Source organism: Papaver somniferum, chromosome 2 (assembly GCF_003573695.1).
Source record: "Papaver somniferum cultivar HN1 chromosome 2, ASM357369v1, whole genome shotgun sequence".
Taxonomy (NCBI): domain Eukaryota; kingdom Viridiplantae; phylum Streptophyta; class Magnoliopsida; order Ranunculales; family Papaveraceae; genus Papaver; species Papaver somniferum.
The window spans coordinates 89,226,319-89,251,612 of record NC_039359.1 but is presented as its reverse complement, the minus strand read 5'-3'; the positions used below and the strand labels follow the sequence as shown (position 1 = coordinate 89,251,612).

Sequence of the window (25,294 nt, the reverse complement as noted above, 5' to 3'; positions counted from 1 at the left end):
AATACAGTGGTCAGATTCTAAAATCGGCAAGTATGGGTTTTCATACTCATGAACTCAGGTTCGTTTGCGAACTAAAGTCCCTGGAACTTTAATGTAATAAGGTATGTGAACTAGTTTTACAAATCGTGGCATTATGTTCATGAATTGGTCTTGTATAAGTACTTTGTACAATAACAAACCAAACCGATTTTGTTTCAAATGGTTCATATATATATTTCTATGAGATGATGAACATTTGAACAACTCTCTTGAACATTTGAACAACTCTCTTGAACATGCACAACTCTATGAGATGGTTCATTTAGATTCATTTGATCATCTATCATGATTGATTGATCATCATATTTGATCTAGAAGTGTTAGATGAATACGGCTAAACTAAAAGTGTTAATATGGCTAACTTCGGTTAACTACTATTGAGCCAGCAAGGTATACATAATTGGGAATGGTTCATCCATATCTAAATATAAGTATATTTCATTTGTGTGTATCAAGAAAATACCATCTAACGATGGAGATTGATTGCTTACTTTCTAAGCAGACTTAGCTTAAATCTTAAATCAAGAGTTCATCCAACAGTGAATATCAATTGCTTTGTTATTAAGCTATATTAGCTTTGATTGTAAGCAACACTGATTTGAAAGATTATATAAGTGAGAACTCTAGCATCTAGAAAACCTAATTCCGACACTTTCATGTGTCCTAGTTGCAAACTAGAGTCGGTTCTCCTTTAACCTAAATTTTCCAAAACCATTATTAGGTTAACGAATTGAAGAGTTCATTTTGGATTCGTGAAGCTAGATCCAACTATTTTCTTTGTAGTTGCATATTCTGATCTTACTTGTTCTATCATATTGAGTTTTATCTTCTCTAAGATTTAGTCGAGAATCATCTATGATAGGTAAGATATATAAAGTAATCACAATAGTTCTTCGTCTCAGACTCTTGTGATTCCACAATAACTTTTTCTGTTAATCATTTGGGTTATTGTGAGGTGACTAATATTTCTAGGCTTCTCCTCGGGAGTATAAGTCTTGGGTATTAGTTGAGTTTCCTGTTCACCTTGATTTATCTAAAGACGGAAACAACAACCAGAATAGACTTATCTGTGGGAGACAGATTTGTTTCTAAGTCTTCGACTTTGGGTCGTAGCAACTCTTAGTTGTGCATGAGATCAGCTAAGGGAATCACGTGCGCAAAATTCTGCTGGGATTCAAGAGGCGTAAGGAACGTGATTGTACCTTAATCGGTGTGAGACTTGGATAGGGATCAACTACATTCCGGTCTGAAGATAACTTATAGTAGGCTAGAGTCTGTAGCGGCTTAATACAGTGTGGTGTTCAAAGCTGGACTAGGTCCCCGGGGTTTTTCTGCATTTGCGATTTCCTCATTAACAAAATTTCTGGCGTCTGTGTTATTTCTTTTCCGCATTATATTTGTTTATATAATTGAAATATCACAGGTTGTGTGTAGTTCAATCACATTTATAAATCCGACCTTGCTAGTTTGATAAAACTAGATTGACACTTGGACATTAGTCTCTGGTACCGTCTAAGTTATTCTCATATCAATCATGCTCACAGATTTCTATCTGTTCGATTTCCTGATTGTATTGAGAAAGAGATAAAACTCTTTTATATATTTCTTGATTGAGTATCACTTTTAAGTTGGTGCTCTCGGAATTATATTGGAGTTTATTCCATACAGATTGTCGAACAAAATATTGGGTGTAGTTGTTATACCCTATCTTTTTCAAGAGGAGTGATAAGCTCATGTATTTGTATTTGTAGATGAGACTTCCAGTTGGATTTCTTCACACAGTTTTTTATATTCCTAGTTACCTGACTAAATTGTTTAAAAATATTCCTCCTAAGCGCATTAAATTATTTATTGAACACTATTGATAGGTTCAGGCCGAAATGCTACATAAATCTATGCATAACATTATCTTCATCCATATTATACTTTAGACTGTGAATTTTTGGTGATGGAGCATTTTCAGTCAAAGTATTTTGTGACTATGATAAAGCAATTATTTTTTCAGGTTTTCTTCTTCTTCTGATTAAAGTTTAAAAGTTCTAGATTGAAAATGAAATAATAAAAAAATAGGTTTAAAAGGTGTGATTTTAGAGTTCAAAATGGTTGAATTTATAGGGAAATAGATAAGAGTTGTTGGATAAACTAGTCGTTATTGGCTCAATATGAGGCGATGGTCGTCTCAAGCATAAACAAGCCTCGACCTTCTCTTGGGCGATCGACCGAAGTTGATTCCACCTAGTTCACTTGAGACATGATGGAAAATGCTAAAATTTGAGCCTTTGCCCATCCTATTTGCCTTCAGACTTACTATAAGGCTGATAATCTGGTGAGAACTGAAAAAGCGGGGGTTTAACAACCTCACCCAGTATTTCATTTAGGAAATCTGTATGGACAAACTCCAATATAATTCCAAGAGAATCAACTAGATAGTCAGACTCAATCAATGGAAATATATCCAAGAGTTGTATCTTTGTTTCACAACGTAATCAGCGAATCAAACAGATAGAAATCAGCGAGCCTGATTATTATGTGAAACAACTTGAACAGTACCAAACACTAATGTTCAAGTGTTAATCAATTTATATCAACAACCAAAGGTTGGATTATCTAATTGATTGAGCTACGCACAACCTGTGATATTTCAATTATATAGAAAATATAATGCGGAAAAGAAATAACATAGACACCAGAAATTTTGTTAACGAGGAAACCGCAAATGCAGAAAAACTCCGGGACCTAGTCCATATTTGAACACCACACTGTATTAAGCCGCTACAGACACTATCCTACTCCAAGTTAACTTCGGACTGGAATGTGGTTGAGCCCTAACCAATCTCACACTGATCAAGGTACATTCGCGTTCCTTACACCTCTGAATCCCAACAGGACTCTACACACTTGATTCCCTTAGTTGATCTCACCTACAACTAAGAGTTGCTACGACCCAAAGTCGAAGACTTAATAAACCAATCTATCTCACACAGAAAAGTCTATTGAATAGATAAATCTGTCACCCACAGAAATACCTATAAGTTTTGTTCCGTCTTTTGATAAATTAAGGTGAACCGGAACCAATTGATACACCAGACTTATATTCCCGAAGAACAACCTAGTAATATCAATCACCTCACAATAATCTTAATCCTATGGTAGCGAAACAAGATATTGTGGAATCACAAACGATGAGACAAAGATGTTTGTGACTACTTTTTATCTTTCCTATCGGAGATTAAATCTCGAGAAAATCTTAGAGAAGATAGTACTCAACACGATATAAAACAGAAAGACCAGAACACACAACTACATAGAAAATAGTTGGACCCGGCTTCACAATCCCAATGAGGTCTTCAAATCGTTAACCTATAATGGTTTTAGAAAAACCTATGTTAAAGGAGAATTGATTCTAGTCGCAACTAGTATCACACAAGAGGTGTGGGAATTAGGTTTCCCAGTTTCTAGAGTTCTCCTTTATGTAGTCTTCAAATCAGGGTTTGCAATCAATGTTACCTTGGTAACAAAGCATTCATATTCACCGTTAGATAAAAATCTGATTAGACTCAAGCTAATATCTTTCAACCGTTAGATTGAACGTAGCTTGTTACACACAAATGAAAAGTGATTTCATTTAGATATGAGTAATCATACCTAAACGTGTACACCTTGTTGGCTCAACAATAGTTAACCGAAGTTAGCCATATGAACACTTTATATCAACTTTGTTCGTCTGAATCACAACTAGTTCAAATGACTTAAATGAAACTAGTTCTAGAGTTTTTCCATTGTTTATATTCTCATAGAAGTATATAAGACACAATTGAAGCAAAATCGATTTTGATTCACTCGAAACAATTCATGAACATTATAGCCACGATTTGCAAAAGATTGCATTCCTTATTATATAAATGTATTAGTTCATGAGAAAACCGATGTTAGAACATAACCAACTCTAGTATGCGAATGGGTACGCATACCTAAGTGTCCGGACTAAGTTTGGGTTCGCCAGTATGCGAACAAGTACGCATACCTTCCAAACTCAGTTAAATCCTGGAACTTTGAGCTTACGCCAGTATGCGTACGGGTATGCATACTAAGTTTTCGAACTTCCATTAAACCAACCAGTACGCAAACGGGTATGCATACTATGGTTCCCGGACTTGGAATAACTTGCAACAGTTAGCATACAAGTACGCATACTGTGTTATATCCAATCATGGTTATTTGTTCTAAACTCTCAGTTCAATCATAGAAACATTCTTAGAAGACAGGAATAACTTCCTTACATAAACTATTAGTTTCAAAGAAATTTTCAAGTGATCGAATGATCAATACGAAATATTCCGAGTCTACATAAAATGATTGTCTCACACAAATCATGTAAGATGTTACCAGGCGATTTTCACATGATCGTCTTTTGACTTTCTTCAAGAATATAAGATGAACTTGGTTAAAGTGAAAGCTTACCAACACATATTTCGAGAAATATGTAAGCAAGTTAAACTCATCTCGAAATATCAAATGTGTATAAATGAAGTCTATATAGCTATACGACTTTTTTCTAAAATAAGAGATAGAGTAGATAGACTTTGGAGTGATATATGAGTTCAAGTCTCCACATACCTTTTTTTGATGAAGTTCCACAAGCTACCCTTAATAGTTCTTCGTCTTCAATCGGAACACCGTGAAGTCTAAAGCTCAACTACACTTTCTCTCCTAATCTGAGACTTAGCTATAAGTAGACTAGAAATCAAGACTTATAGTTTTGGAAACTAAACTTGACAAACAAGCTTGAGATAGCAACGCTTGCGAGTTCGACCGAGCAGTGCTCTAACAAGAATATTTTCACTAAATCCCCAGGAAGATATGAAGGAGAAAAATCATCTATTTTGTGCTCTTCATCGATCATCACACTTTTCCTCTTGTTCGGCATCATTGTATCTGAACTAAAATATGAACCTAAAGGTTTGTTTAAAGATAAATTTACATCCACAACAGAGTTCATAAGCTTCTTAAGCTTCCGAAAGTTGCATAGAAATGAAGAAATAAGAGCTTATGAAATTGAAGAGAAATGAATGCTCTAATTTGAACAAGTAGAACATCAAGGAAAATTGCATGGTTCATAAGCGAGAAATAAATAAATGAAGGCTTTGAATAGAGTTATATGGGCACCTGCAAAAAAAATATATGAGCAGGCTTAAAAATCTCAGACGCTACATTTTTCTTTATGGATCTCAAAAAGTATGGCTTGTCGGCCCTGAATGAATCAAGACTTTGGGGTCTATGACTCTATGTAGTGTCTCATGTGTAGAGCCAAACTTGGGTTTTGAAGGGCCTTGTGCGAACATGATCAGAAGGTTTTTTTATGATGTTGTTTGGTTTTCAGGTTGTTTTAATACAATCAGGAAAGACATGAACAGTTGGGCAGATTTGATGATGCAAAATGACTCGTTGAAAAGCGAAACGGTGATAGTGAAGTCGATTTGGTAAGTAACATTACAAATTGTTTAATTGATTTTTAAAATGTTTTATTCGTTGTTATAACTAATTTATCGATATTTAAACTGCAAAAGCTAAAAACTCAAGAGGAATGACAAAGAATAAGAAATACGAGTTTCAAGCACGAAGTCTGTTTCGACATTTTCAGAAAGCTGAACCGATATAACCTTGATTTTTGAAGGGATATCAAGTACCAAAGGAATCACCATACAATACTATTCAAATGTTTCTCAATAGTCTCCTTATTCTTCTTTATAAAAAAAACTTAAACCCTTAATCCAACACTAGCGGATCCCAACATGGTTATGATAACACTAATGATACCTGTAGTAATAGAACTACGAAGGGGAAATGATGATAACACTAATGATACTCGTAGTAATAGAACTATGATGGGGAACTGACGTTCTTCCTCCGAAGTCATCGAATAGGGAGGTATTAGAATGAAAATTGTTTAACTTAACTTTATGATGACATGGACAATATAAAAAAGCTAACTCTTTCTTTCATATCAGATACCACAGGAAATCAGTTGTTATTAAACTGGTCAAATAACATTTCTCCTCATTATCACAATCAGAGTTAACTCCTATTGGACGTTGTTTTGCTTTTTGTGCTTGAAATTCATCAAATTCATCTTGCCAGAGCAGTATTTGTAAGATTCATCCTCGACGTGTTCATTTCCAAGATTCCTCTCATGTGTGCATTAAACCACCTTTCTTCATTTCTACAACCAGTATATTATTTTAACAATATCACTATTTTCATGCTTTTAAAAAAATTCTTGCATGTTGGATTATGAAATTCATGATTATACGGCATTTGGAGACGCCTTTTTGTTTCCTTTTGTTCTTTCTATACTCGTTCTATCATTTTTTTTCTTCATATTCAATACTATTAAGATTATGATATTACTTAAAACTTATCGGATTTGCACGAAAAAGGGAACAATTTTCCTAACCCTTGATTTGTCCTAACACTTTTTAATGTTTGATGATTGAAAGGCAATCTAGGGCATACTTCCTAATCCTTGATTTATTCAAACACTTTTCGATGACTGATGATTGAAATACAATCTAGGGCATACTTTTCCTAACCCTTGATTTATTTAGTTAAAAACAATCTTCGATCTGTAATTGAAGATTGAAATACAATTTTGGAACACTAAGTTTTTTGTGTCTGTTACATACTCTGATTTAGACTAGATTTTCTACATAGATCAAGATTTTCACAAGATTTTTACGAAACCTTCTTTGTAGTTAGCCAATTCACTGGAAATTTAAAGGAAAAAAAAATCAAAATTTCTCGAGTAAATAAACTGAATATATTTTTCTTTTTCTTTAATTTAATGTCGTGGTTGGACGACTAATCATCAATTTCTGCCACTTCAGTGGTCACATGAGATTAGCTATTAACTAGCTGTTATTCAGTCGGTCACTTAGCAGATTTGATGATCATGATACTTAGATAATGATATCAATAATGTCACTAAGCTGATTTATTTCTTACTTTTAAATTCTGGATGTAATAATTAGTTTGAGTTTCAATGTAATCCCTTAGTTTTAAATTCAAAGTGATTCATAGTTTGTGTCAGCTTATGATAAATTCTTTTCCCACAATAAAAAAATGATTTGACCATCCACGTGGAAGGTGACCTTCAAATGGTGATTCAAATGGTCGAATACCTAACCCTCATGCCCGTAGCTAGCCAATCTTCCGCACTTCAAAATATCATATAATCTGACCCCGTTCGGTTAATAAGAAAGATTCGGGGATAGAAATAGGAGTCCAGAGACCGAGAGATATGGCGTCAATTCGAACAAATAGCCTCATACGTTCTTCATCTTCTCAAAACCCTAGTTTGAATCTTAATCCCCATCATCATCATCTAATATCCTCTAGTTCTTCTTCATTTCAATTTCCCCCAAATCCTTTCTCCTCTTCACTTCGCCTCACTCTATCAAAAACTGAAACAAAAATCAACAGAAGGTTAGGGTTTTACAAAAACCCTCCTCCCATTTCTTCTTCATTTAACCAAGATAATCAAACACAGTATCCTAAACCTACTGAAATCCCATGGAGTAAAGAACTTGCAAACACTGTTCATCTTATTGGTAACGTTGGTAATCCGGTTCAAATCAAGTACCTTGATTCTGGTAAAGTTCTTGCTTGGACTAGTCTTGCTGTCAGGAGATCTCCCACTGAAACTACCTGGTAAAATCTTATCTATCCACTCTCTTGATTTCGATTTTTGGGGTTTAGGGTTTTGGAAAGTTTTTAATAAGCTGAAGTTGTGTTGTTTGCAGGTTTAATTTGACATTCTGGAATGAATTAGCACATATTGCAAATCAACATGTAGAGAAAGGGCAGCGGTTATATGTTACTGGAAATATTGTATCAAATACTGTTGATAAAGATGATGGAAGTAAACAGACTTACTATAAGGTTTGTTGTTGATTGATTTGATTACTTTTTTGAAATTTGTGTTTATGAAAATGGGTTTTGAGTTTTATTGCTTGTCTTTGAAATTATAGGTGGTTGTTCGAGAGTTGAATTTTGTTGAGAAAATCGTCACTCCAGGAAATTCTTCGTCTTATGAGCGAGAACCAAGTCCTGTGATAACAGGTTTAATTTAAACTTCGGGTTCTATGTAATTTGAGTTGGGTGGTGTTAGATTTCAGATGGACGTTCTGTTTATTTTGTACTCTGTGGTTTTGCAGCTGGACAGGGTGGAAATTATGCTGGTAAGAGTGGGACTTCAACACAAGAGCTTTGGCAAGCCTTCTTTGCAAACCCTGTTGACTGGTGGGATAACAGGAAAAACAAGGTAACATGTCGATCTAGCACTTAAGCTACTAGAGCAAGATATATGGAAATGTATTCATGGGTTTTATTGTTATTCTGATTATGAGGACCACATACCAGCATTTAGCTTTTAGCTTGATAATTAGAGCTTGCCCTCTATTTGCAGAGGACTCCCAAGCATCCAGACTTCAAACATAAGCATACTGGAGAAGCATTATGGGTTGACGCTAAGTACAACCCACCATGGGTAAAGTCTCAATTGGCAATACTGGACACCACAATGGCCTCACATCGTACTAACGAAGATAACAGTGTTAGATATATGTCCAGTGACGAGTTGACACTTTTCTAGTTGTTGCTTTAACAAATTCTTGTATGTTAAGAATCGGCTCATCAGCCCATCGCCAGCTTTTTAGAAAAAAAGATCTTTAGGGTGGTTTAGTGTATCTGCATTCATGTTCTAAATTGTTCAATATTTATCTAGCTCACGTAAAACTCTGCTTCTGTTCAGTTACACCTTTAATGTTCTCGGATTTTCTCTAATATATCATAATTTTTATCTGGAAGATGTGTTGTCAGTGCATTTATGGATTACTGAACCCGTTACTTTGAAGTATTGAGCAAAGATTTGTTTCTATTTAGATATACTTGACCTGGCTGCTTAATTTTGAGGCTTTCATCACTCAAAAGAATAGAGAGAGATTGAAATTACAATAGGTGGTGCTTTGGTGCAGCTTTTGGGAATTTATCCATGTTTCGTTGCAGATATGGCTGGCACCTCTTCACATCTGTATCGCCTCCCAGCAAAAGCAGCTGGGATCCAACTGTGTCCCTCACTCTCAGCCATCCAACCCTTGTTCTGCTTGAGCAATGCAGAACTAGAAATCACTTTAAACAGATCTTGGCTCAAATGATAAGGATCCACCTGGTTACAGAGACGTTTCCCATGAGTAGGCTTCTTCTGTTCTCAGCAGTCTCGCATCCAGAAAATTTGGATATCGCCACAATCCTATTTGATCACTATACTCCAAGGCCGAATCTCTTCATTTACAACACTATGATCTCTGCCTTATCATTCTCACCAACTCAATCATTTTCCTTATACAACTCAATGCTTCGATCTTACTTATCTCCAGATGAAAAGACTCTCATTTCCCTCATCAAAGGCTCAAATTATTTATCAGAAGGTAAGCAAATCCATTGCCATGCCATCGTGACAGGGTTATCATCCTGTGGTTATTTCCTTAATTCACTCATCAAGATGTACTCCGAGCATGGACAAATGGCTCTTGCAGATCAGGTCTTTCAGCAGGTGCCTCAACTAGATACTATTTCATTCAATATCATGATTGCTGGATATGTTTGGAACTCATGTAGCCTAAAAGCGCTTGATCTGTTCCATGACATGGTAAGCGCATACCTCAGTCCAGACGATATCACGATGGTAAGTCTCCTCATGTCATGTGGGAGACTGAGAAATATACACTTGGGGAAGTCAGTTCATGCATGGATTTCGCGGAGGACGGTTTGTGGTTTCAGTTTAGTTCTAAGTAATGCACTTCTTGATATGTACGTCAAATGTGGGAATTTGTTTCTTGCTCGCAGGGTTTTTGATGCATCTTCGAAGAAGGATATTGTATCATGGAACACGGTAATTGCGGGGTATGTCAAGGTTGGAGAAGTGGAAGTTGCCCATGGTCTTTTTGATGAAATGCCTGTTAGAGATCTTGTATCCTGGAATTCCATTATAGCTGGATATGCACAGAGAGGAAACTTGCCAACAGTGATGGATATGTTCAATGGTATGGTTTTCCAGAAAGTTGTACCTGACAAGTTTACAATTGTTAGCTTGGTCTGCTCTGCTGCGAAAGCAAATTCCCTAGGTCAAGGGAGGTGGGTTCATGGTTGGATATTTAGAAGGCAGATGAAATTAGATGCATTTCTGGGTTCCGCACTTGTAGACATGTATTGTAAGTGTGGTGGCATTGAAGCAGCTCTTGCTGTTTTCAAAATGATTACTGTAAAGGATGTTACTCTATGGACTTCTATGATTGCAGGGTTTGGGTCTCATGGCTATGGGAAACAAGCTTTGGAATATTTTTGTAAAATGCAGGAAAATCTAAAACCTAATCAGGTGACATTTGTGGCCATTCTCACAGCTTGCAGTCACAGTGGGATGGTGGATGATGGTTTACGGATTTTCAACGCCATGAAGGAAAACTATGGTATTGAACCAGGGGTGGAGCACTACGGGTGTCTCATTGATCTTCTAGCACGCGCAGGTAAGCTTTTTGAGGCAAAACGCGTAATTGACAATATGGCGATGAAGCCGAGTAGGTCCATTTGGGGAGCAATGTTAAATGCTAGTCAAGCTCATGGAAATGTCGAGATGGCAGAAGCTGCTTCGACGGAATTGTTAAAGCTTGAGCCAGAGAAAGAGGGTGGCTATGTTCTGTTGTCCAATATGTACGCAGCTGATGGGAATTGGGATCATTCAAACAGGATCAGAGAAATAATGGGAAACCGAGGATTGAAAAAGACAGCTGGTTGCAGTAAGCTGGTGGTAGGTGGGCGAGAAATATGATTAGCTTGAGCCATTCTCAGTACGAATTCTTTTTGTGCCTTTGCTTTAAATCTTGCCGTGTTTTTGCTCGTGGGAAAAACTTCTGCACTTACAATGAATGTAGCTGGAGTTGTCAAGGATTGGTTGTTGATTGCATTTTCGTGGTCAGTGATTAGAGATACAATGACACCCATAAATTTGGTTAGTTATGGAGTTGCATTTTTGGGTGTTTGTTATTATGATGATGTGAAATTGAAAGCTTTGAAGTTGAAAGAAGAACAGAAGAAGCCTCCACCTGAGGATGAGGAGGCTGGGAAATTGTTAGAGGAAAGAGATGGAGAGAGTTGCAGGGAAGACTGATTCTCAGAGAAAACAACAGAGAGGAGCATTTGCAACGGTCATCTTTATATAGATAAGAAAACAATAGAGAAAACATTGATGTTCAAAGAGGAGCAAAGAAAATGTGGCCGTGTGCAGGTATCTGGTTTTCATATGTTTTATTTGTATTCATTTTGGCTGTTAGAAACATTACACTTTTAGCTAATATCTGGCACTTTAAAAGCTGTAATAAGGGAGACCCATTTTTTGATCGATGATTCTAGAGGGACCTAGAAAAGTATACATCACCAAATATGAGACACAGATTTAGTTGGTGGGAGCGAATTCTTCAATATGTTTACCATCATTCTAGTTTTACTTTGCTTTTTAACCTTAGCTTTTAAATTATGTAATGCCAATGACATTTCTAATGACGCTCCAGCATCAGTTCTTGACATTTGTAACAAATTAAGTGCGATTTCTTAGCGTAAATCATGCTTTAGCCTTTAGGTTATTAGATTCCAAACCATTTTTGTACCTACTAGGTTGGGAGTGGGACCAGTTACAGTACCCAGGAGGGAAGGGGATGAAGAGATGCGCAAGCATAATATGCAGTTGGGGAGAAAAACAGTGTGCATAAAGTTCGAAGAGAGAAAAAAAAATGTAAAGTAGGCCGCGAATCTAGTCTCCTTGAGTCAGTTTTATATTCACGCAGTACAACCTGATCAAAACAGCATCCAATGACCAAAGCTGACAGATTCACCCCAAAAAAAATTCTCAAATGTAGGACTGAAAATTAGAATCCAACACATGTTTATGTTTTGAATGGGATCCCATTTTTCTTTCTATGAGAGTGAAATTCAATAAATAATTGTACTGAAAAACTTGCAACAAGAATTCTTGCAATGTCTTTCAGACCTTGTCCATGACCTGTATTGTTTTCTATCTTGAACCCCATATTAATCAATAGGCATATATGAACTTATTCTTAAATCTTACAATGGGAGAGTATCTAAATTCCTTGATGATGATCTTCCATGTCTGGTGCTAAACAAGAATCTTCCACCCGAAGAAGTCGAACGTTTCATTGTGACCGGACTCATAACACAATGTAAAACCTTGCTTCTAGTGTGAATTAGCTTGTTAGCTGTTGAACCCACATTTTGTTTTCTCGAGGACGACGATTCAGTACCACCCTCTTGAAATCCCCCATGTTCTTCGCTAATATGAGGATCGTGATGACAATGCTCATCTTGATTATCACACAAGATGTCTGCAATAGAAAGACGATCTCCTCGAGACATATCCCCCATTGATATTGACCTTCTAATTTGTTGAACTCCTGCTTCATCTCTAATCTCAATGATTGCATCATTGTTATTTTCCTCCGAGTCTCCAACAACACTCGCCGAAGAACTAACATTTCGATTACCATTACCACTACTCCTTTGCAATTCTCCTCCCTGTTCGCATACTTGCGAACTATCATCTTGAACTGAAGGCAGTGGTGCAGGACTAGTACATACAATGTTCGCCCTACATAACGGGCAATTCGCGTGCGACTTAAGCCATGTATCAATACACGAAAGATGAAAAGCATGACTACATTTCGGCAAAAGCCTCAAACTCTCATTCTCCTGGAATTCACTTAAACACACAGAACAATCCGTTCCATCGATAAACCCATCTCTTTTCGAGTACTTACAAACAGTTATCGTCTTAATTAACGCCTCGTCTAACCCGGTATTCGGAATCTGCCACGGTTCTTGATTAGCTAGTTCTTGATTATTCTCATTCGACTCATTGTTGTTGTCACTGTTTGTTCTTGAACTAGATGAACCCAAATTCCCACAATACTTAGAAATAATAGTATAATAACTAACAATGAGGAAAGCACTAGCTAGTATACCGATAATCGCGATGACCAACGGGGAGAAATTTGTACCGGAGGAATCGTCGTCGGAGAATCCGAACGGTGGTGGTGGTGGGAATATTATGTAACACCATTGAGGACAACTGAAACTACAAAATCCTTGTGAACAATCTCTAACATTTTCATAAGGTACCAGACCTTGTGGTGGTCCAACTGAACCCATATTTTCCTTAGCTACACACCTTCATAAATCGGATGAAATAAATTAGAGAAGAAATTTAATTGAGGAAATTTTTTGATGTACCTGAAATTAAGATGTGAGAGCTGAACCCTGTTTTTGGTAAAGAGTACTTGAATCCTTTTCTGTGGTTTATGATGATTGTAGCAGAAAAATGAGAGCAGAGGGGTTCTTGAAGAAAGGAGAGAGAGGTGTAAAAGAAGGAAGTTGGGGGGGCTTAGATGGAAAGCAAAGCAAAGGGAATGGTGGTAATAGAAATGAGTGACTGTTTTTTATTCTTTCTTTGTTGTCCTAGTTTGATGATCACTTTATCTTTTATTGTTGTTGCTTTATTTTTATTTTCTTCTTGAAAGAGATGGTAGATGTTGACTAAAAAGAGAGATTGGTTGTGTTTTCATCAAAGTAATCAAATGCTTGTATTATTTTTGAAGCTACTGTAGGTAAGCTGTTGCTACCCATAGTGTTTTAGCAACTGCTCATTTTTATGCTTCAAAAAGAGAGAAAAAAAGATGGTAAGCAGTCTACAATCTACATTGCATTGCCAATTGACCCTGCTTTTTTGTGGTATCAAGATGTAGGGATGCTACCAGGGTGTTAGGATCATAGAATTCGATTTAAGCAGGAATTCAGAACCAAAAACAATTTGTTTAAGTAAAATAGTAGTATTATTTATTTATTTTTGTAAAAATTATTTTGAAAGAGCAGGCCAAAAACTAATTTCTGACTTTTGTTGTTAAAAACTAAAAAACAATTTCTCTTCTATGGTATCCGAACAGATCATAAACCAAGATACTGATGGGAGTGTACGGAAAGAAAATCGTGCTCCGCATATATAAACCCAAGGTTGTACATTGCCCTGACAATGATGAATGTTGGATCAAATGCTGCCATTGCTATAACTTTATATGATTACTCAGGAACCATTAGAGAAGCTCGAGGCATCAGCACAGAATGCACTACCACAAAACAATTAGAATCTCAAGGGGCAGAAGCGGCTTTCCGTTGGGAAACAGATTGGAGTGGCACACAATTATTTTCCGGAGCGATTCCAGCCAGACTCTCGTGCTGCTGATAGGAATGTACGCAAAAGCCAGGGAGAGAAGATACAAAATCAGCAAGGACTTTGGAAACACAACTAAGTTTGATATAAATTTTAGAGTAAATGCTTTTGTTTTGGTAAAGAGAATAGACATAATATGAACAACTAAATTAGTAGTCTTTTGTAACAAGTATGACATAAAAAAAAATACTTGGACAGGAAACAGCCCGAGGGCAATCCTAACATACTTAAAGATCCAATCTTGGAACTATGATGTAATGATCCACAGTAGATCCTCTTACGGAACTGCTGGTAACTCAATGTTCATTGAATGAGGTTATCCTCTTTTTTGCAAAAAAAAAAAGTAGAAAAGAAAAAAAAAACTACTCTATTACTAATGTAGACATTAGAGCAGGGTCAGCCCCGAAGGGAAAGCTCTGTTTTGGGGCAGCAGTCTTAGGGGGCAATAAAATAGGAGTGTTATTTAGCCTACCAACTGAGAGAAATTGGGACGAATGTATGAAGATTAAAGAAGAAGTAATTTTCCAACTGATTGAATGCGGACTTCAATTGTTGTTGCTAAAAAATTTGAATGTTTTGAAATTGTTAAATCATCTCTCTTCTCTCTCACAAGCTTTTTTGATATCTCTTTGTCTTTCAAGTTTTTTGATGTGTCTCCATCTCAAGGAAAGTTTTAGGGTATGAGTAGTTTTAATATTGATTCGGAATGCACTATGGATTCGGTTGCAATTATATTTTTCAGGGATTTTTTTGATGCTACACCATTCTATTTTTCGGGAATTTTCATCATAAATATCAACGTAGTTGACTCAAAATCAATTTCCACTTTGCGAAATTGTTCACATAGAGTATTCTTTCTTGCTATTTAATAACCTTCCAACTATGGTGATAGGATCTAACTTTCAAACCTTGCTGGAATTTCTGCGCCAGAAACACACAACATATGGAACGTTTTTCAAGACCAGCCGATATAGAGATGCAAACTACTCTTATGTATTTTAGCTATACATGTGTTTCCCTTTCTGAATACAACAATCATAGACAATGGATCACGGATGGCGTTAATGTCAACCAGCAGTACGGAAATGAAATTGAAGCAGCTTAAGAAAAGGGGGTAACGTTTCTGGGTCTGCTTTAGGACAAAAACTCCTCAGAAACGGTCCTGATTAGAGTTATAACAAAATCATGGTCGATAATAAGGATATCAGTATGTGGAATAGGTACCAAAATCTATACAAGACAATATATTTTTGGTACCCTTGACAGATGAATAAACTGATACCCATCCGCATTTGAAGTTCTAAAATAAACCAGAAGAAACATTAGTGCAAGAGTGTTCTAAACATGTGATTCAATCCATCGATCAACCGCTGAAACAAAAGATTCCTCTAAAGAAAAAGAAAAAGAAAAAAATTAGGGAGGACATGATATTGTTGTCCTTGGATTAAAGATATTGGATGTGGGGTTATCATTAAATTAGTAAGTATCCATCGAAGCAGTAGCTTTCAGAGTGATGAGTGAGATGACTCTGCTGTGTAGGGAACTGATTCTCTTTCTTTCTCTATCCAACCGACTAACCAAACCCCAACAAATTGCCACCACACCGCACCAAAGGCTCCAAACGTCGTTTGCCTACTTTTTCCTTTTCTTACCAACTAAGCCTTCGCTATAAGGTTCTAAACCAACTAAAACTAGCGTGCCTATACAAATTAAAAAAATCAAATTAAAACTGGCGTGAGATAATATGATGCTTGGATTTATGTTGTAATTTTAACCGGTGAAGTAGAAAAAATATACTTTATAAGGACCTAACTGATGGGGCCAAAAATACATATAGTAGTACTGTGAAGGGACCGATTATCTACTGTAATCTACCATCAAGGTGCAAAACAAAACAAGAATCGAGTGAGAGAAGAAAAAGGTCAGCTTCACGTTGTGTGTCGACGAGAATAGCCAAATATTGACTATCCAAAAATCTTCGACACTTACAGATTACCTAATTTATCATCCAAGGGAAACCCAAAGTAAATGAAGAACTAGGTGTTTGCGGGTTCTGGTGGTTGGTGATGGCAGAGAAACTTACTACATTGTGCAACCTAAACACGGAACACTGGTTATGAATTGAATTGATTAGGTTCTTCCGATAAATGCATTGGCATCTTTACATTAGACTAGTGATACCAATAATACTATCATCTCCTCTCTCTCACTCCTTCTTCTCCAACAAAACCATCTAAAATAACTCTTCTCTCTACTCATATCTAGTTCATTTTTGGACTAGACATGAGCAGATTTCTTTATTATTCCTTGCTTTCTAAGTTAGTTAGTAGATTAGTTTAGTTTTTATTATGTTTCCTACTTATCTATGCCGTTTTGGTGGTTTTATCTACTCTTTTGATGTTGATCTTCACTTTAATGACAACTTTGGGTTATTGGATTGGGTTCTAAGATCATATAGTGATGCTCTCCAACAACGAAATCTCCATATTTGTTGTCTCCGGCACCGAAGTCTTCATCGGAATCTTCATCATCAACTTATCCGGTGACGAAATCTTCATCGGTGGTCTTTTTGACGACGGAAGCTTCATCACTGTTTACAAAAGATTTGAGCAAATCACTCCTACTTTGGGAGCATTTCTTTCTAAAGAAGAAAAACAAATTAAATGGTTGGAATTTAATTCCGAGAAAAACCATCATTCTTCCGATTTGATCGGATCTTATTCATACTTGTATTTGTCTTACTTCGGTAATCCTTCTCTTTCTCTTGTCGGATTTCTCGGTATTGTACTCTTACGGTATGTTCTTGTTACTTTGTATTCTCTTATTTTCGATCTTAAACTCATTGTAATCTTGAAATCCCATTAATGAAAAGGTTCCTCGTTTATCAAAAAAAAAATACTACGAACTAATAATACTAGTGATAATACTCAACAACGAAGTTAAGTTTGCCCTACCCATTGGAGTGTTGGAAATGGTGGATAAAAATATATAATTTCTTTAGGGAGTGTTTGGATACAGAAAATAGAAATGTTTGCTTATTCCATAAGTTGGAAGTAAAAATATTTATTTCGTGAAAAGATAACTTCTGTGTTTTAAAAATCATTTTAAAGTTGTGTTCATGAAAGCTTTTTTGTTTTCAGACGTCTGAAAACAATTTATAAATGAGCATTCCAATCACCTCTTAGTAAGTTCAAAAGACTTAATCAGGAATTTCTTGTTTTGTTCTGGACAAAAAAAAAAAAAGAAAAAATGTGAAGCAATTTGGGCTTGAGCTTCTCAAACTATGGTGCCAGAGCAAAGCCCACATAACCAGCACCACAGTGGTTCACTAAGAAAAGTCACTAATAGCCTGGGGTGGCCTTAAGAGTAGAAGATGCATCGTCCATCGTGCTCAACACTCCTCCAAAGTGATTTTGTTTGCAAAAGAAAACCCTAAACATCTTCTCTAATTTTTTTATGGCGGAAAAGCGTTGGGGATCAGTAGCAAACCTTCCAGAAAATGTAATCGCCGTCATTCTCTTGTGCTGACCGCTAAGTTCAATCATTATATTTAGGTGCGTATGCAAGTCATGGTATCAATTAGTCACTCATGATCCTATTATTGTTAATAAGATGAAACTTTTTTTTGATAATGAAAAGAAAAAATAAGACACTCATTATCGAAACGTGAAAAACGAATTGTTATTCTGAGAGAAAATAAAATATTATCCCTCCATTCTGACAAAACTAGTCATGGCATGTATATTCTGGAGAATAGATATCTTCTTATTAGTAAATCAAATGGTTACAAAACAACCTGTTCTTATATGCGTGAACAGATGAAAATAAGGAAACAAGATAAACAAGATATTACAACATAAAGAGAATATACATGCCTAATGAAAACAATATATACTATCAAATAATATCTCAACAAGATAATATCTTGGAGATAATATTTCTAACACCCCCTCTCAAACTCATGATGGTGCAAAGCACATATTGAGTTTGGAAGCCAAGAACTTCAGACGAGTAGAAGGTAAAGTCTTAGTAAAAATGTCTGCTAGCTGCAATTCTGAAGAAACATGGGGCAATGAGATTGTCAAGTGTTTAAAGTGATGACGAACAAAGTGACAGTCAATCTCAATGTGTTTTGTACGCTCATGGAACACATCATTGTGGGCAATATGAATAGCAGCCTTGTTATCACAGGAGAGTGGAGTTGGCTCAGATGATATAACTCCCATATCTTGAAGAATCCACCGTAACCAGACAATTTCTGAAGTAGTGTGAGCAAGAGCTCGATATTCAGCTTCAGCACTAGAGCGAGATACCACAGATTGTTTCTTACTACGCCAAGAGATTAATGAGTTACCCAAAAATAGGCAATATCCAGTGGTTGATCGTCGATCAGTAACGTCACCTGCCCAATCAGAGTCGGAGTATGCACGAAGACGAAGATCCGAATTACTTGAGAAGTGTAAACCTTGATATAAAGTACCTTTGATGTATCGCAAAATTCGAAGGACAACAGCATAGTGTGTTGATCTTGGATATGACATAAACTGGCTTACAATATGGACTGCATGGCTGATATCTGGTCGTGTAATAGTAAGATAGTTAAGACTCCCTACAAGCTGACGGTATAGTGTAGGATTAGATAATGATTTTCCTTCGTAACTGTTGAGCTTAACATTCAGTTCTAGAGGTGTATCAATAGTCTTGCTATCAGTTAACCCTGCACGTTGAAGAATGTCAGTTGCATACTTAACTTGAGAAATAAAATAACCATTAAAGGATTTATCGAATTCTATCCCAAGAAAGTATCTCAAGATACCAAGATCTTTCATCTCAAAGCAAGAAAATAGATGACGCTTCAAGGAAAGGATTTCCTTTAAGTCACTGCCAGTAATGATCATGTCATCGACATACAGAAGGAGAATAACCATTCCTTTCTCTGTTTTTTGAGTAAACATGGCTGAATCATATGCACTCTGACTATATCCATACTGAAGAATAGCATTTGAGAATTTTTCAAACCAAGCACGAGGTGCTTGTTTGAGACCATATAATGCTTTTTTAAGTTTGCATACTTGATTTGGAGCATGATGTAATCCAGGTGGTGGTTGCATATAAACTTCTTCTTGAAGCTCTCCATGGAGGAAGGCATTCTTGACGTCCATTTGGTGAAGATCCCAATTTTGAGTAGAAGCAACAACAATGAGAGTACGCACTGTAGTCATGCGAGCAACAGGAGCAAATGTCTCTTCATAGTCAATTCCATATTCTTGTGTGTACCCTTGAGCCACTAAACGAGGTTTACATCGTTCTATTTTTCCTTCTGAATTTGTCTTTATCTTGTAAACCCACTTGCTACCAATAACTGACTTTCCTGGAGGAAGATCTACCATGTCCCATGTATTTGCATTCTTGTGTGCTGTTAACTCCTCTCTCATAGAGTCTTGCCAGTCAGGGATTGCAACTGCTTCCCTATAAGATTTGGGTTCATGTAGAGGCAATATAGAATATAAAGATCAATGATAATCAGAGTACTTAGCTGGTGGTCGACGAGCACGAGGTGGCAGTGTTGTATCTTCAGTTACAGGATTCCTTTCTGGGGAAGCAATGTCAGGATTGTCCGTAGAGTCATTGGTGACAATTTCTAAGACTTCTAGAGATGGAGTAATTGCAAGCTCAGGAGTAGTGATAGGAATATTTGGCTGAGATGTGATTACGTCTTCAAAAGGATCTATAAAGGAGAATGTTTCTAAACTAGATGTTTTGCTACTAGGAAGAGACCAGAATGGTATTTTCTCCCAGAAGGTTACATGTCTAGAGATACGCAATCTTCTACTTTCTAGATCATAACAGCGATAACCCTTTTGTTCTATTCCATATCCTAAGAACACACAAATAGTATTATTTTTACCTAGTTTGTTACGTTCTCGTTCAGTAAGAAGAACAAAACATGTTGAGCCAAAGACACGAAGTTCAGAATAATTTGGCGGCTTACCATAAAGACTTTCATATGGAGATATTCCTCCTATAACAGCAGTAGGAATACTATTTATGGTGTACACTGCTGTAAGAACAGATTCTCCCCAAAAGTTAGAGGGAACAAAAGCAGAGAGAAGTTGAGTTCTTGCTGTCTCAATAATATGACGATGTTTTCTTCCTACAACTCCATTTTGCTCTGGAGTTTCAGTGCAAGACAACTGAAGTTGTGTACCTTCGGATTTGAGAAAATCTCTAAAAGGATTTGAGATGTATTCGCCTCCCTGATCTGCACGAAAGGTTTTGATAGTTTTTCCAAACTGAGTTTTAATCATCCTAGAAAAATCCGAGTATAGTTTTAGAAAATATGCTCTTGAGTTGAATAAGTATATCAATGTGAAGCGAGTATAATCATCAATAAAAATCACATAGTATAATGCTCCTCCCTTGGATGGAATGGGAGATTTTCCCCAAACATCAGAATGAATTAGATCAAAGGGTGTAGTGGATAAAGTAATGCTATTACTGAAGGAAAGAGCTGGTTGTTTTCCTAACTTACATGCAACGCAATGAGGTTCTTTTTCTACTTGAATAGACCCTAATAAACCTTTATTAATCATATAGGTAAGACGAGAAAAAGAAACATGTCCTAGCTTGGAATGCCAAAACATAAATGGAGAAATAGTTAAAGGCAAAATAGGAGCATATGTAACAACTTCTTTATTCATAAATTGCCGAGGAATGATAAGACTTTCAAGGAGATAAAGTCGCCCAACTCTACGGCCTATCCCAACTAGCTTCCCTGTCTTGGAATCTTGTATCACACAACCAGAAGGAAAGAAGAAAATATTAAGTCCTTGATCACACAATTGCCCAATGGATAAAAGATTCATTCTAATCTTTGGAACAAGAAGCACATTAGGTACATATATCTTATTTGTAACCTTAACTTGGCCGATGTGAGTAGCAGATATTGCTGATCCATCTGCGGTATGGATATTAGGTGTAACAATGGGATGTTTATTCTCAAATAGAGTTGAATCAAATGTCATATGGTTTGATGCCCCTGAATCAAGAAACCAGCCAGTTGAAAGAATACCTGATGGAGCTGAGAGAGCAGTAGCTACTGAGTGATTATTACCAAGTGGTTGTCTGAGCATCTCCTGAATATCAGCTAGACTGGTTTGTGTGACTGCTGCTGATTCTGAACTTTTCTCAACTGCTGGTGTGGCTAATAATGATGGAGAAGGATTATATGATGATGTAGCTGCATGCTGCCTTCTTCTTTCTCTCATATTCCTAGATGAAGCTGATGTACAGTTTCCTACAATGTGTCCAGGTTCTTTGCAGTAATTGCAATGAAGCTGTGAAGTTGAACTTTGAGACATATATGATGTTGTTGTGTTAGGTGGCACAATACAATTTTTGGATATATGTCCAGGTTTCTTGCAGTTATAACACACAGTTTGAGTTGTATCACGATGATATTTTTGAAAACTAAAATGATTATTAAAGCTTGTTCGAGAAGGTACTGCTAGTACGGTGGGAATATCAGGTTTAATGCGTTTCCTAGTTTCTTCAGTGATAAGTTCAGAAAAGTGCAGTCTCTACAGTTGGTAGGGGTGATCTATGAAGAATTGATGCTCTAACAGTTTCAAATTCATCTCTTAGTGCCATTAAAAGCTGAACTAATCGTGATTCTTCCCTATATTTCTCCCATATTTCAATATTTGTTGTCCAGTTAGGCTCCATAAGAGATAACTGATTCCATATGACAGACATCTCAGAATGAAAATCAGAAATAGATTGATCATGTTGTTGTTTCAGAGATCTGATATCTTGTTCAAGCTTATAACGTTGAGCAAAGTTGATTTGGGTATACCTTTTTGAGAGAAAATCCCATGCATCCTTGGCAGTTTCGAATCTGGTAAGTTGCATGCTTATAGAGGTTATTACTGTGTTGCTTATCCATGTGAGTATCTTATGGTTGTTGATCTCCCAGGTTTCCATGCTTTCTCTTGCGGGCTCTTTATCCTTTTCTGTTACAGTTGTATCAGCAGCGTTTGGACGTTTAGCTGTGCCATCCATATACTTCCACATTCCTTTTCCTTTGAGAAAACTTCTCATAAGAAAGGACTAATGATTATAATTTGTTCCATCAAATTTTGTAGTGATGGGTTGATAGTCTTCTCGTGACATTTTGAGGTAAAGATAAAGATGAAGATTTGCGGTTAGGATTTCTATAGTCTGTTATTGATAAGATAAATAGCGAAGACAAGTTGATTGATCAGTGCAAGGTTTTTGATATTTCAGAGTTTATGTTGCAGCGGAAGATGGTTTCTTAGATCTTGCCAGGCTCTGATGCCATGACAAAACTAGTCATGGCATGTATATTCTGGAGAATAGATATCTTCTTATTAGTAAATCAAATGGTTACAAAACAACTTGTTCTTATATGCGTGAACAGATGAAAATAAGGAAACAAGATAAACAAGATATTACAACATAAAGAGAATATACATGCCTAATGAAAACAATATATACTATCAAATAATATCTCAAATAATATCTCAACAAGATAATATCTTGGAGATAATATTTCTAACACATTCAACGACTTAGTTTCTCAAGGTATGAAAATTTATGGTAGTTGCAATGGCTGATCTGTGCAAGTAGTAGTTATATTCTTTTCATTTGGAATCCATGTACTAAAGAGTGCTTAGTAATATTATCACCAAACATACCAGTTGAATTTCTAACAAAAAGTCACTTCGTACATGGGATTGGTTATGGGTTTGTTTATGATTCCGAAACTAGTGATTATTAGTTTGTATCAATTTTCAGTAAACAATATAATGATAATGTTTCTAAAGTTGAGATTAATAATTTAGGTTCAAACGTATGGAAAACAAGTCCATGCATACCTAATAGCAGGGACAGATCCAAGAAGTTTTAATTTTTTCTCATCCTGTGCTAATAGCCTTGGTCCAGTATAGCATTTCAATTTTTAGGTTGTTGGGCTGTGACGGCTACCTGGGCTAAAGCCCGGGTTAGCCCAGTTGTAGGTCCGTCAGTTCCTAATAGACTTTCTAAAGGAGGACATGTAGGGGTGTTTATAAATGGAGCTCTCCATAGGTTAGCGAATTCGTTTATCTCTTTGCATCCTATGTTGCGACTGAAACACAAATCCTAACATCTTGCAGTATGGAAGACGAGGTATTCAAAGAATTACCACAACCTGAAAATATGGACAAGTTCAATTATAAATTTGTCGATGTGTTGAGAGGCTGACTTTGTAATGCATGAGCATATCATATTTTTATTTAGAGTGCCTTATTTTAAGAGTAAGTTTTATAGCGTATATTATGTGGGGTGTCTCTTTCCTAGTCTAGGATTTCTCTATTTAAGTTTCTTTGCTATAATAAATAGGCCTCTAGCAGTTTCTTAGAATGCAGACTTTATTATTATCTTCCCTACGATTCATAATCTATTGATTATGAATCAGAGTTAATTAGGTTTTAACCTAAACCTCAATTATTTGCGTTCTATTGCTTCAACTTTTGTGTTCTTTAGCTTATGATTGTTTACCATTTTAGTTTCCAGTATCTCATCAATTAGCGCTAGAAACCAAAAACACATAAATCGTGCTAACCACTATGGCAGGTAGAGGTGGTGTAAACGCTGATGTTACTGAGTTAAGAACCTTGATTAATGACATATCGATGCGGTTGCGAACCCTAAAGCGGCAAGAACGTGTTGAAGCCCATATGAAGAGACCGGAGGGCCGACACAACCCTTTGGATTTACCGGAAGGAATATCTGAAGATGATGAACGCGACGAAGATGTAAATACCTTTCATGATCACGTTGTTCATGGTCCATAACATGGAAGATTGGAAGATATGTTGATTAAAGCTCTCGACTTGAACTCCGACGGGTAGAGGTCGAAGGGAATAATATGACTGGGAGGATGCATTCCGAGAACTTTCTAGCTTAGGAGGCTAACATCGAGAATTATTTTGAGTGGAAACCTACAAACGAAGCTCGTGCAGTGCTGTTCGTGAAATTGAAATTGAAGGGAATTGTTTTACAATGGTGGAAAAAATATGGAAAAGCAGCGTGAAAGGCATGGCAAAGAGAAGATCAATACATAGGATTATATGAAACAGAATTTGCGAAAACAGTGTGATATAAGTGTCGAAAAGTACATAACTGAGTTTTATAATTTGTTGTTAAAAGTTGGTTTGAATGGAACACCGGAGAAACTGACATCAAGGTATATTATGGGTTTGAACATAACCATTCGAGTTGCTAAGAGTTACCAACTTAGAAGACGCTTATCAATGTGCATTGAAAGCGGAAGAGAGGGTGAATCGTTATTCGAAGAGTACGTCGGAGTTCTGTTCGAATGGGATCCAGTTAGAATAAAGCTACACCAAAGTCGTCTTCTTGGAATGGTAAAGGCAGAGAAACAAAAAATACATCGTCAGCAACTGCTCAAGCTACAAGAAGCGCTCGCAAGATCAGTAACTACTCTGAAATTGAAATGTTATGCTTGTGGAGGGATGGTCATGTGTCATACAGTTTCTCGCATAAAAGATTTAACTTCGTGGAAGGTGATAATGATGAAGAATACCTAGAGAAACAAAATATGACGACTCTGAAAATGAAGAAGAAGACTTACTTCCCATAATAGGTGAGAATCTAGTTGCGTGAAAAAATCTTACATGTCTTAAGGTCGATAGCAAGGAAGAAGACTGCGAAGGAAGAATATATTTTGCACAAAGTCTTCTGTGTAAGTAAGGTTTGCAAACTGATTTTAAATGGTGGGAGTTGTGAGAATACACTGTCTCAAGAAGCTATAGACAAATTAAGTTTTTCAACTAAGAAGCACCCTCACCCATATAAGATTGCTTGGTTTAAAAAGGGAAA

At 36.5% G+C, this 25,294-nt stretch overlaps 3 protein-coding genes across 3 annotated transcripts; 2 read left to right on the top strand and 1 right to left on the bottom strand.

The window, feature by feature from the left end:
* The first annotated feature begins 7,274 nt into the window (after window positions 1-7,274).
* On the top strand, window positions 7,275-8,898 carry LOC113348349 (protein OSB4, chloroplastic-like). The gene is made up of 5 exons (XM_026592073.1): window positions 7,275-7,746; window positions 7,839-7,977; window positions 8,067-8,157; window positions 8,253-8,359; window positions 8,504-8,898. Exons 1-5 carry the CDS (start codon window positions 7,337-7,339, stop codon window positions 8,687-8,689), a joined length of 933 nt encoding a protein of 310 aa, XP_026447858.1. The 5' UTR covers window positions 7,275-7,336; the 3' UTR covers window positions 8,690-8,898.
* A 135-nt stretch (window positions 8,899-9,033) lies between these two features.
* Window positions 9,034-11,762, top strand: LOC113348347 (pentatricopeptide repeat-containing protein At3g04750, mitochondrial-like). The gene has a single exon (XM_026592071.1). It carries the CDS (start codon window positions 9,089-9,091, stop codon window positions 10,919-10,921), a length of 1,833 nt encoding a protein of 610 aa, XP_026447856.1. The 5' UTR covers window positions 9,034-9,088; the 3' UTR covers window positions 10,922-11,762.
* Window positions 11,763-11,887: 125 nt separating this feature from the next.
* On the bottom strand, window positions 11,888-13,620 carry LOC113348348 (E3 ubiquitin-protein ligase Os04g0590900-like). The gene has a single exon (XM_026592072.1). It carries the CDS (start codon window positions 13,312-13,314, stop codon window positions 12,214-12,216), a length of 1,101 nt encoding a protein of 366 aa, XP_026447857.1. The 5' UTR covers window positions 13,315-13,620; the 3' UTR covers window positions 11,888-12,213.
* Between the last annotated feature and the right edge of the window lie 11,674 nt (window positions 13,621-25,294).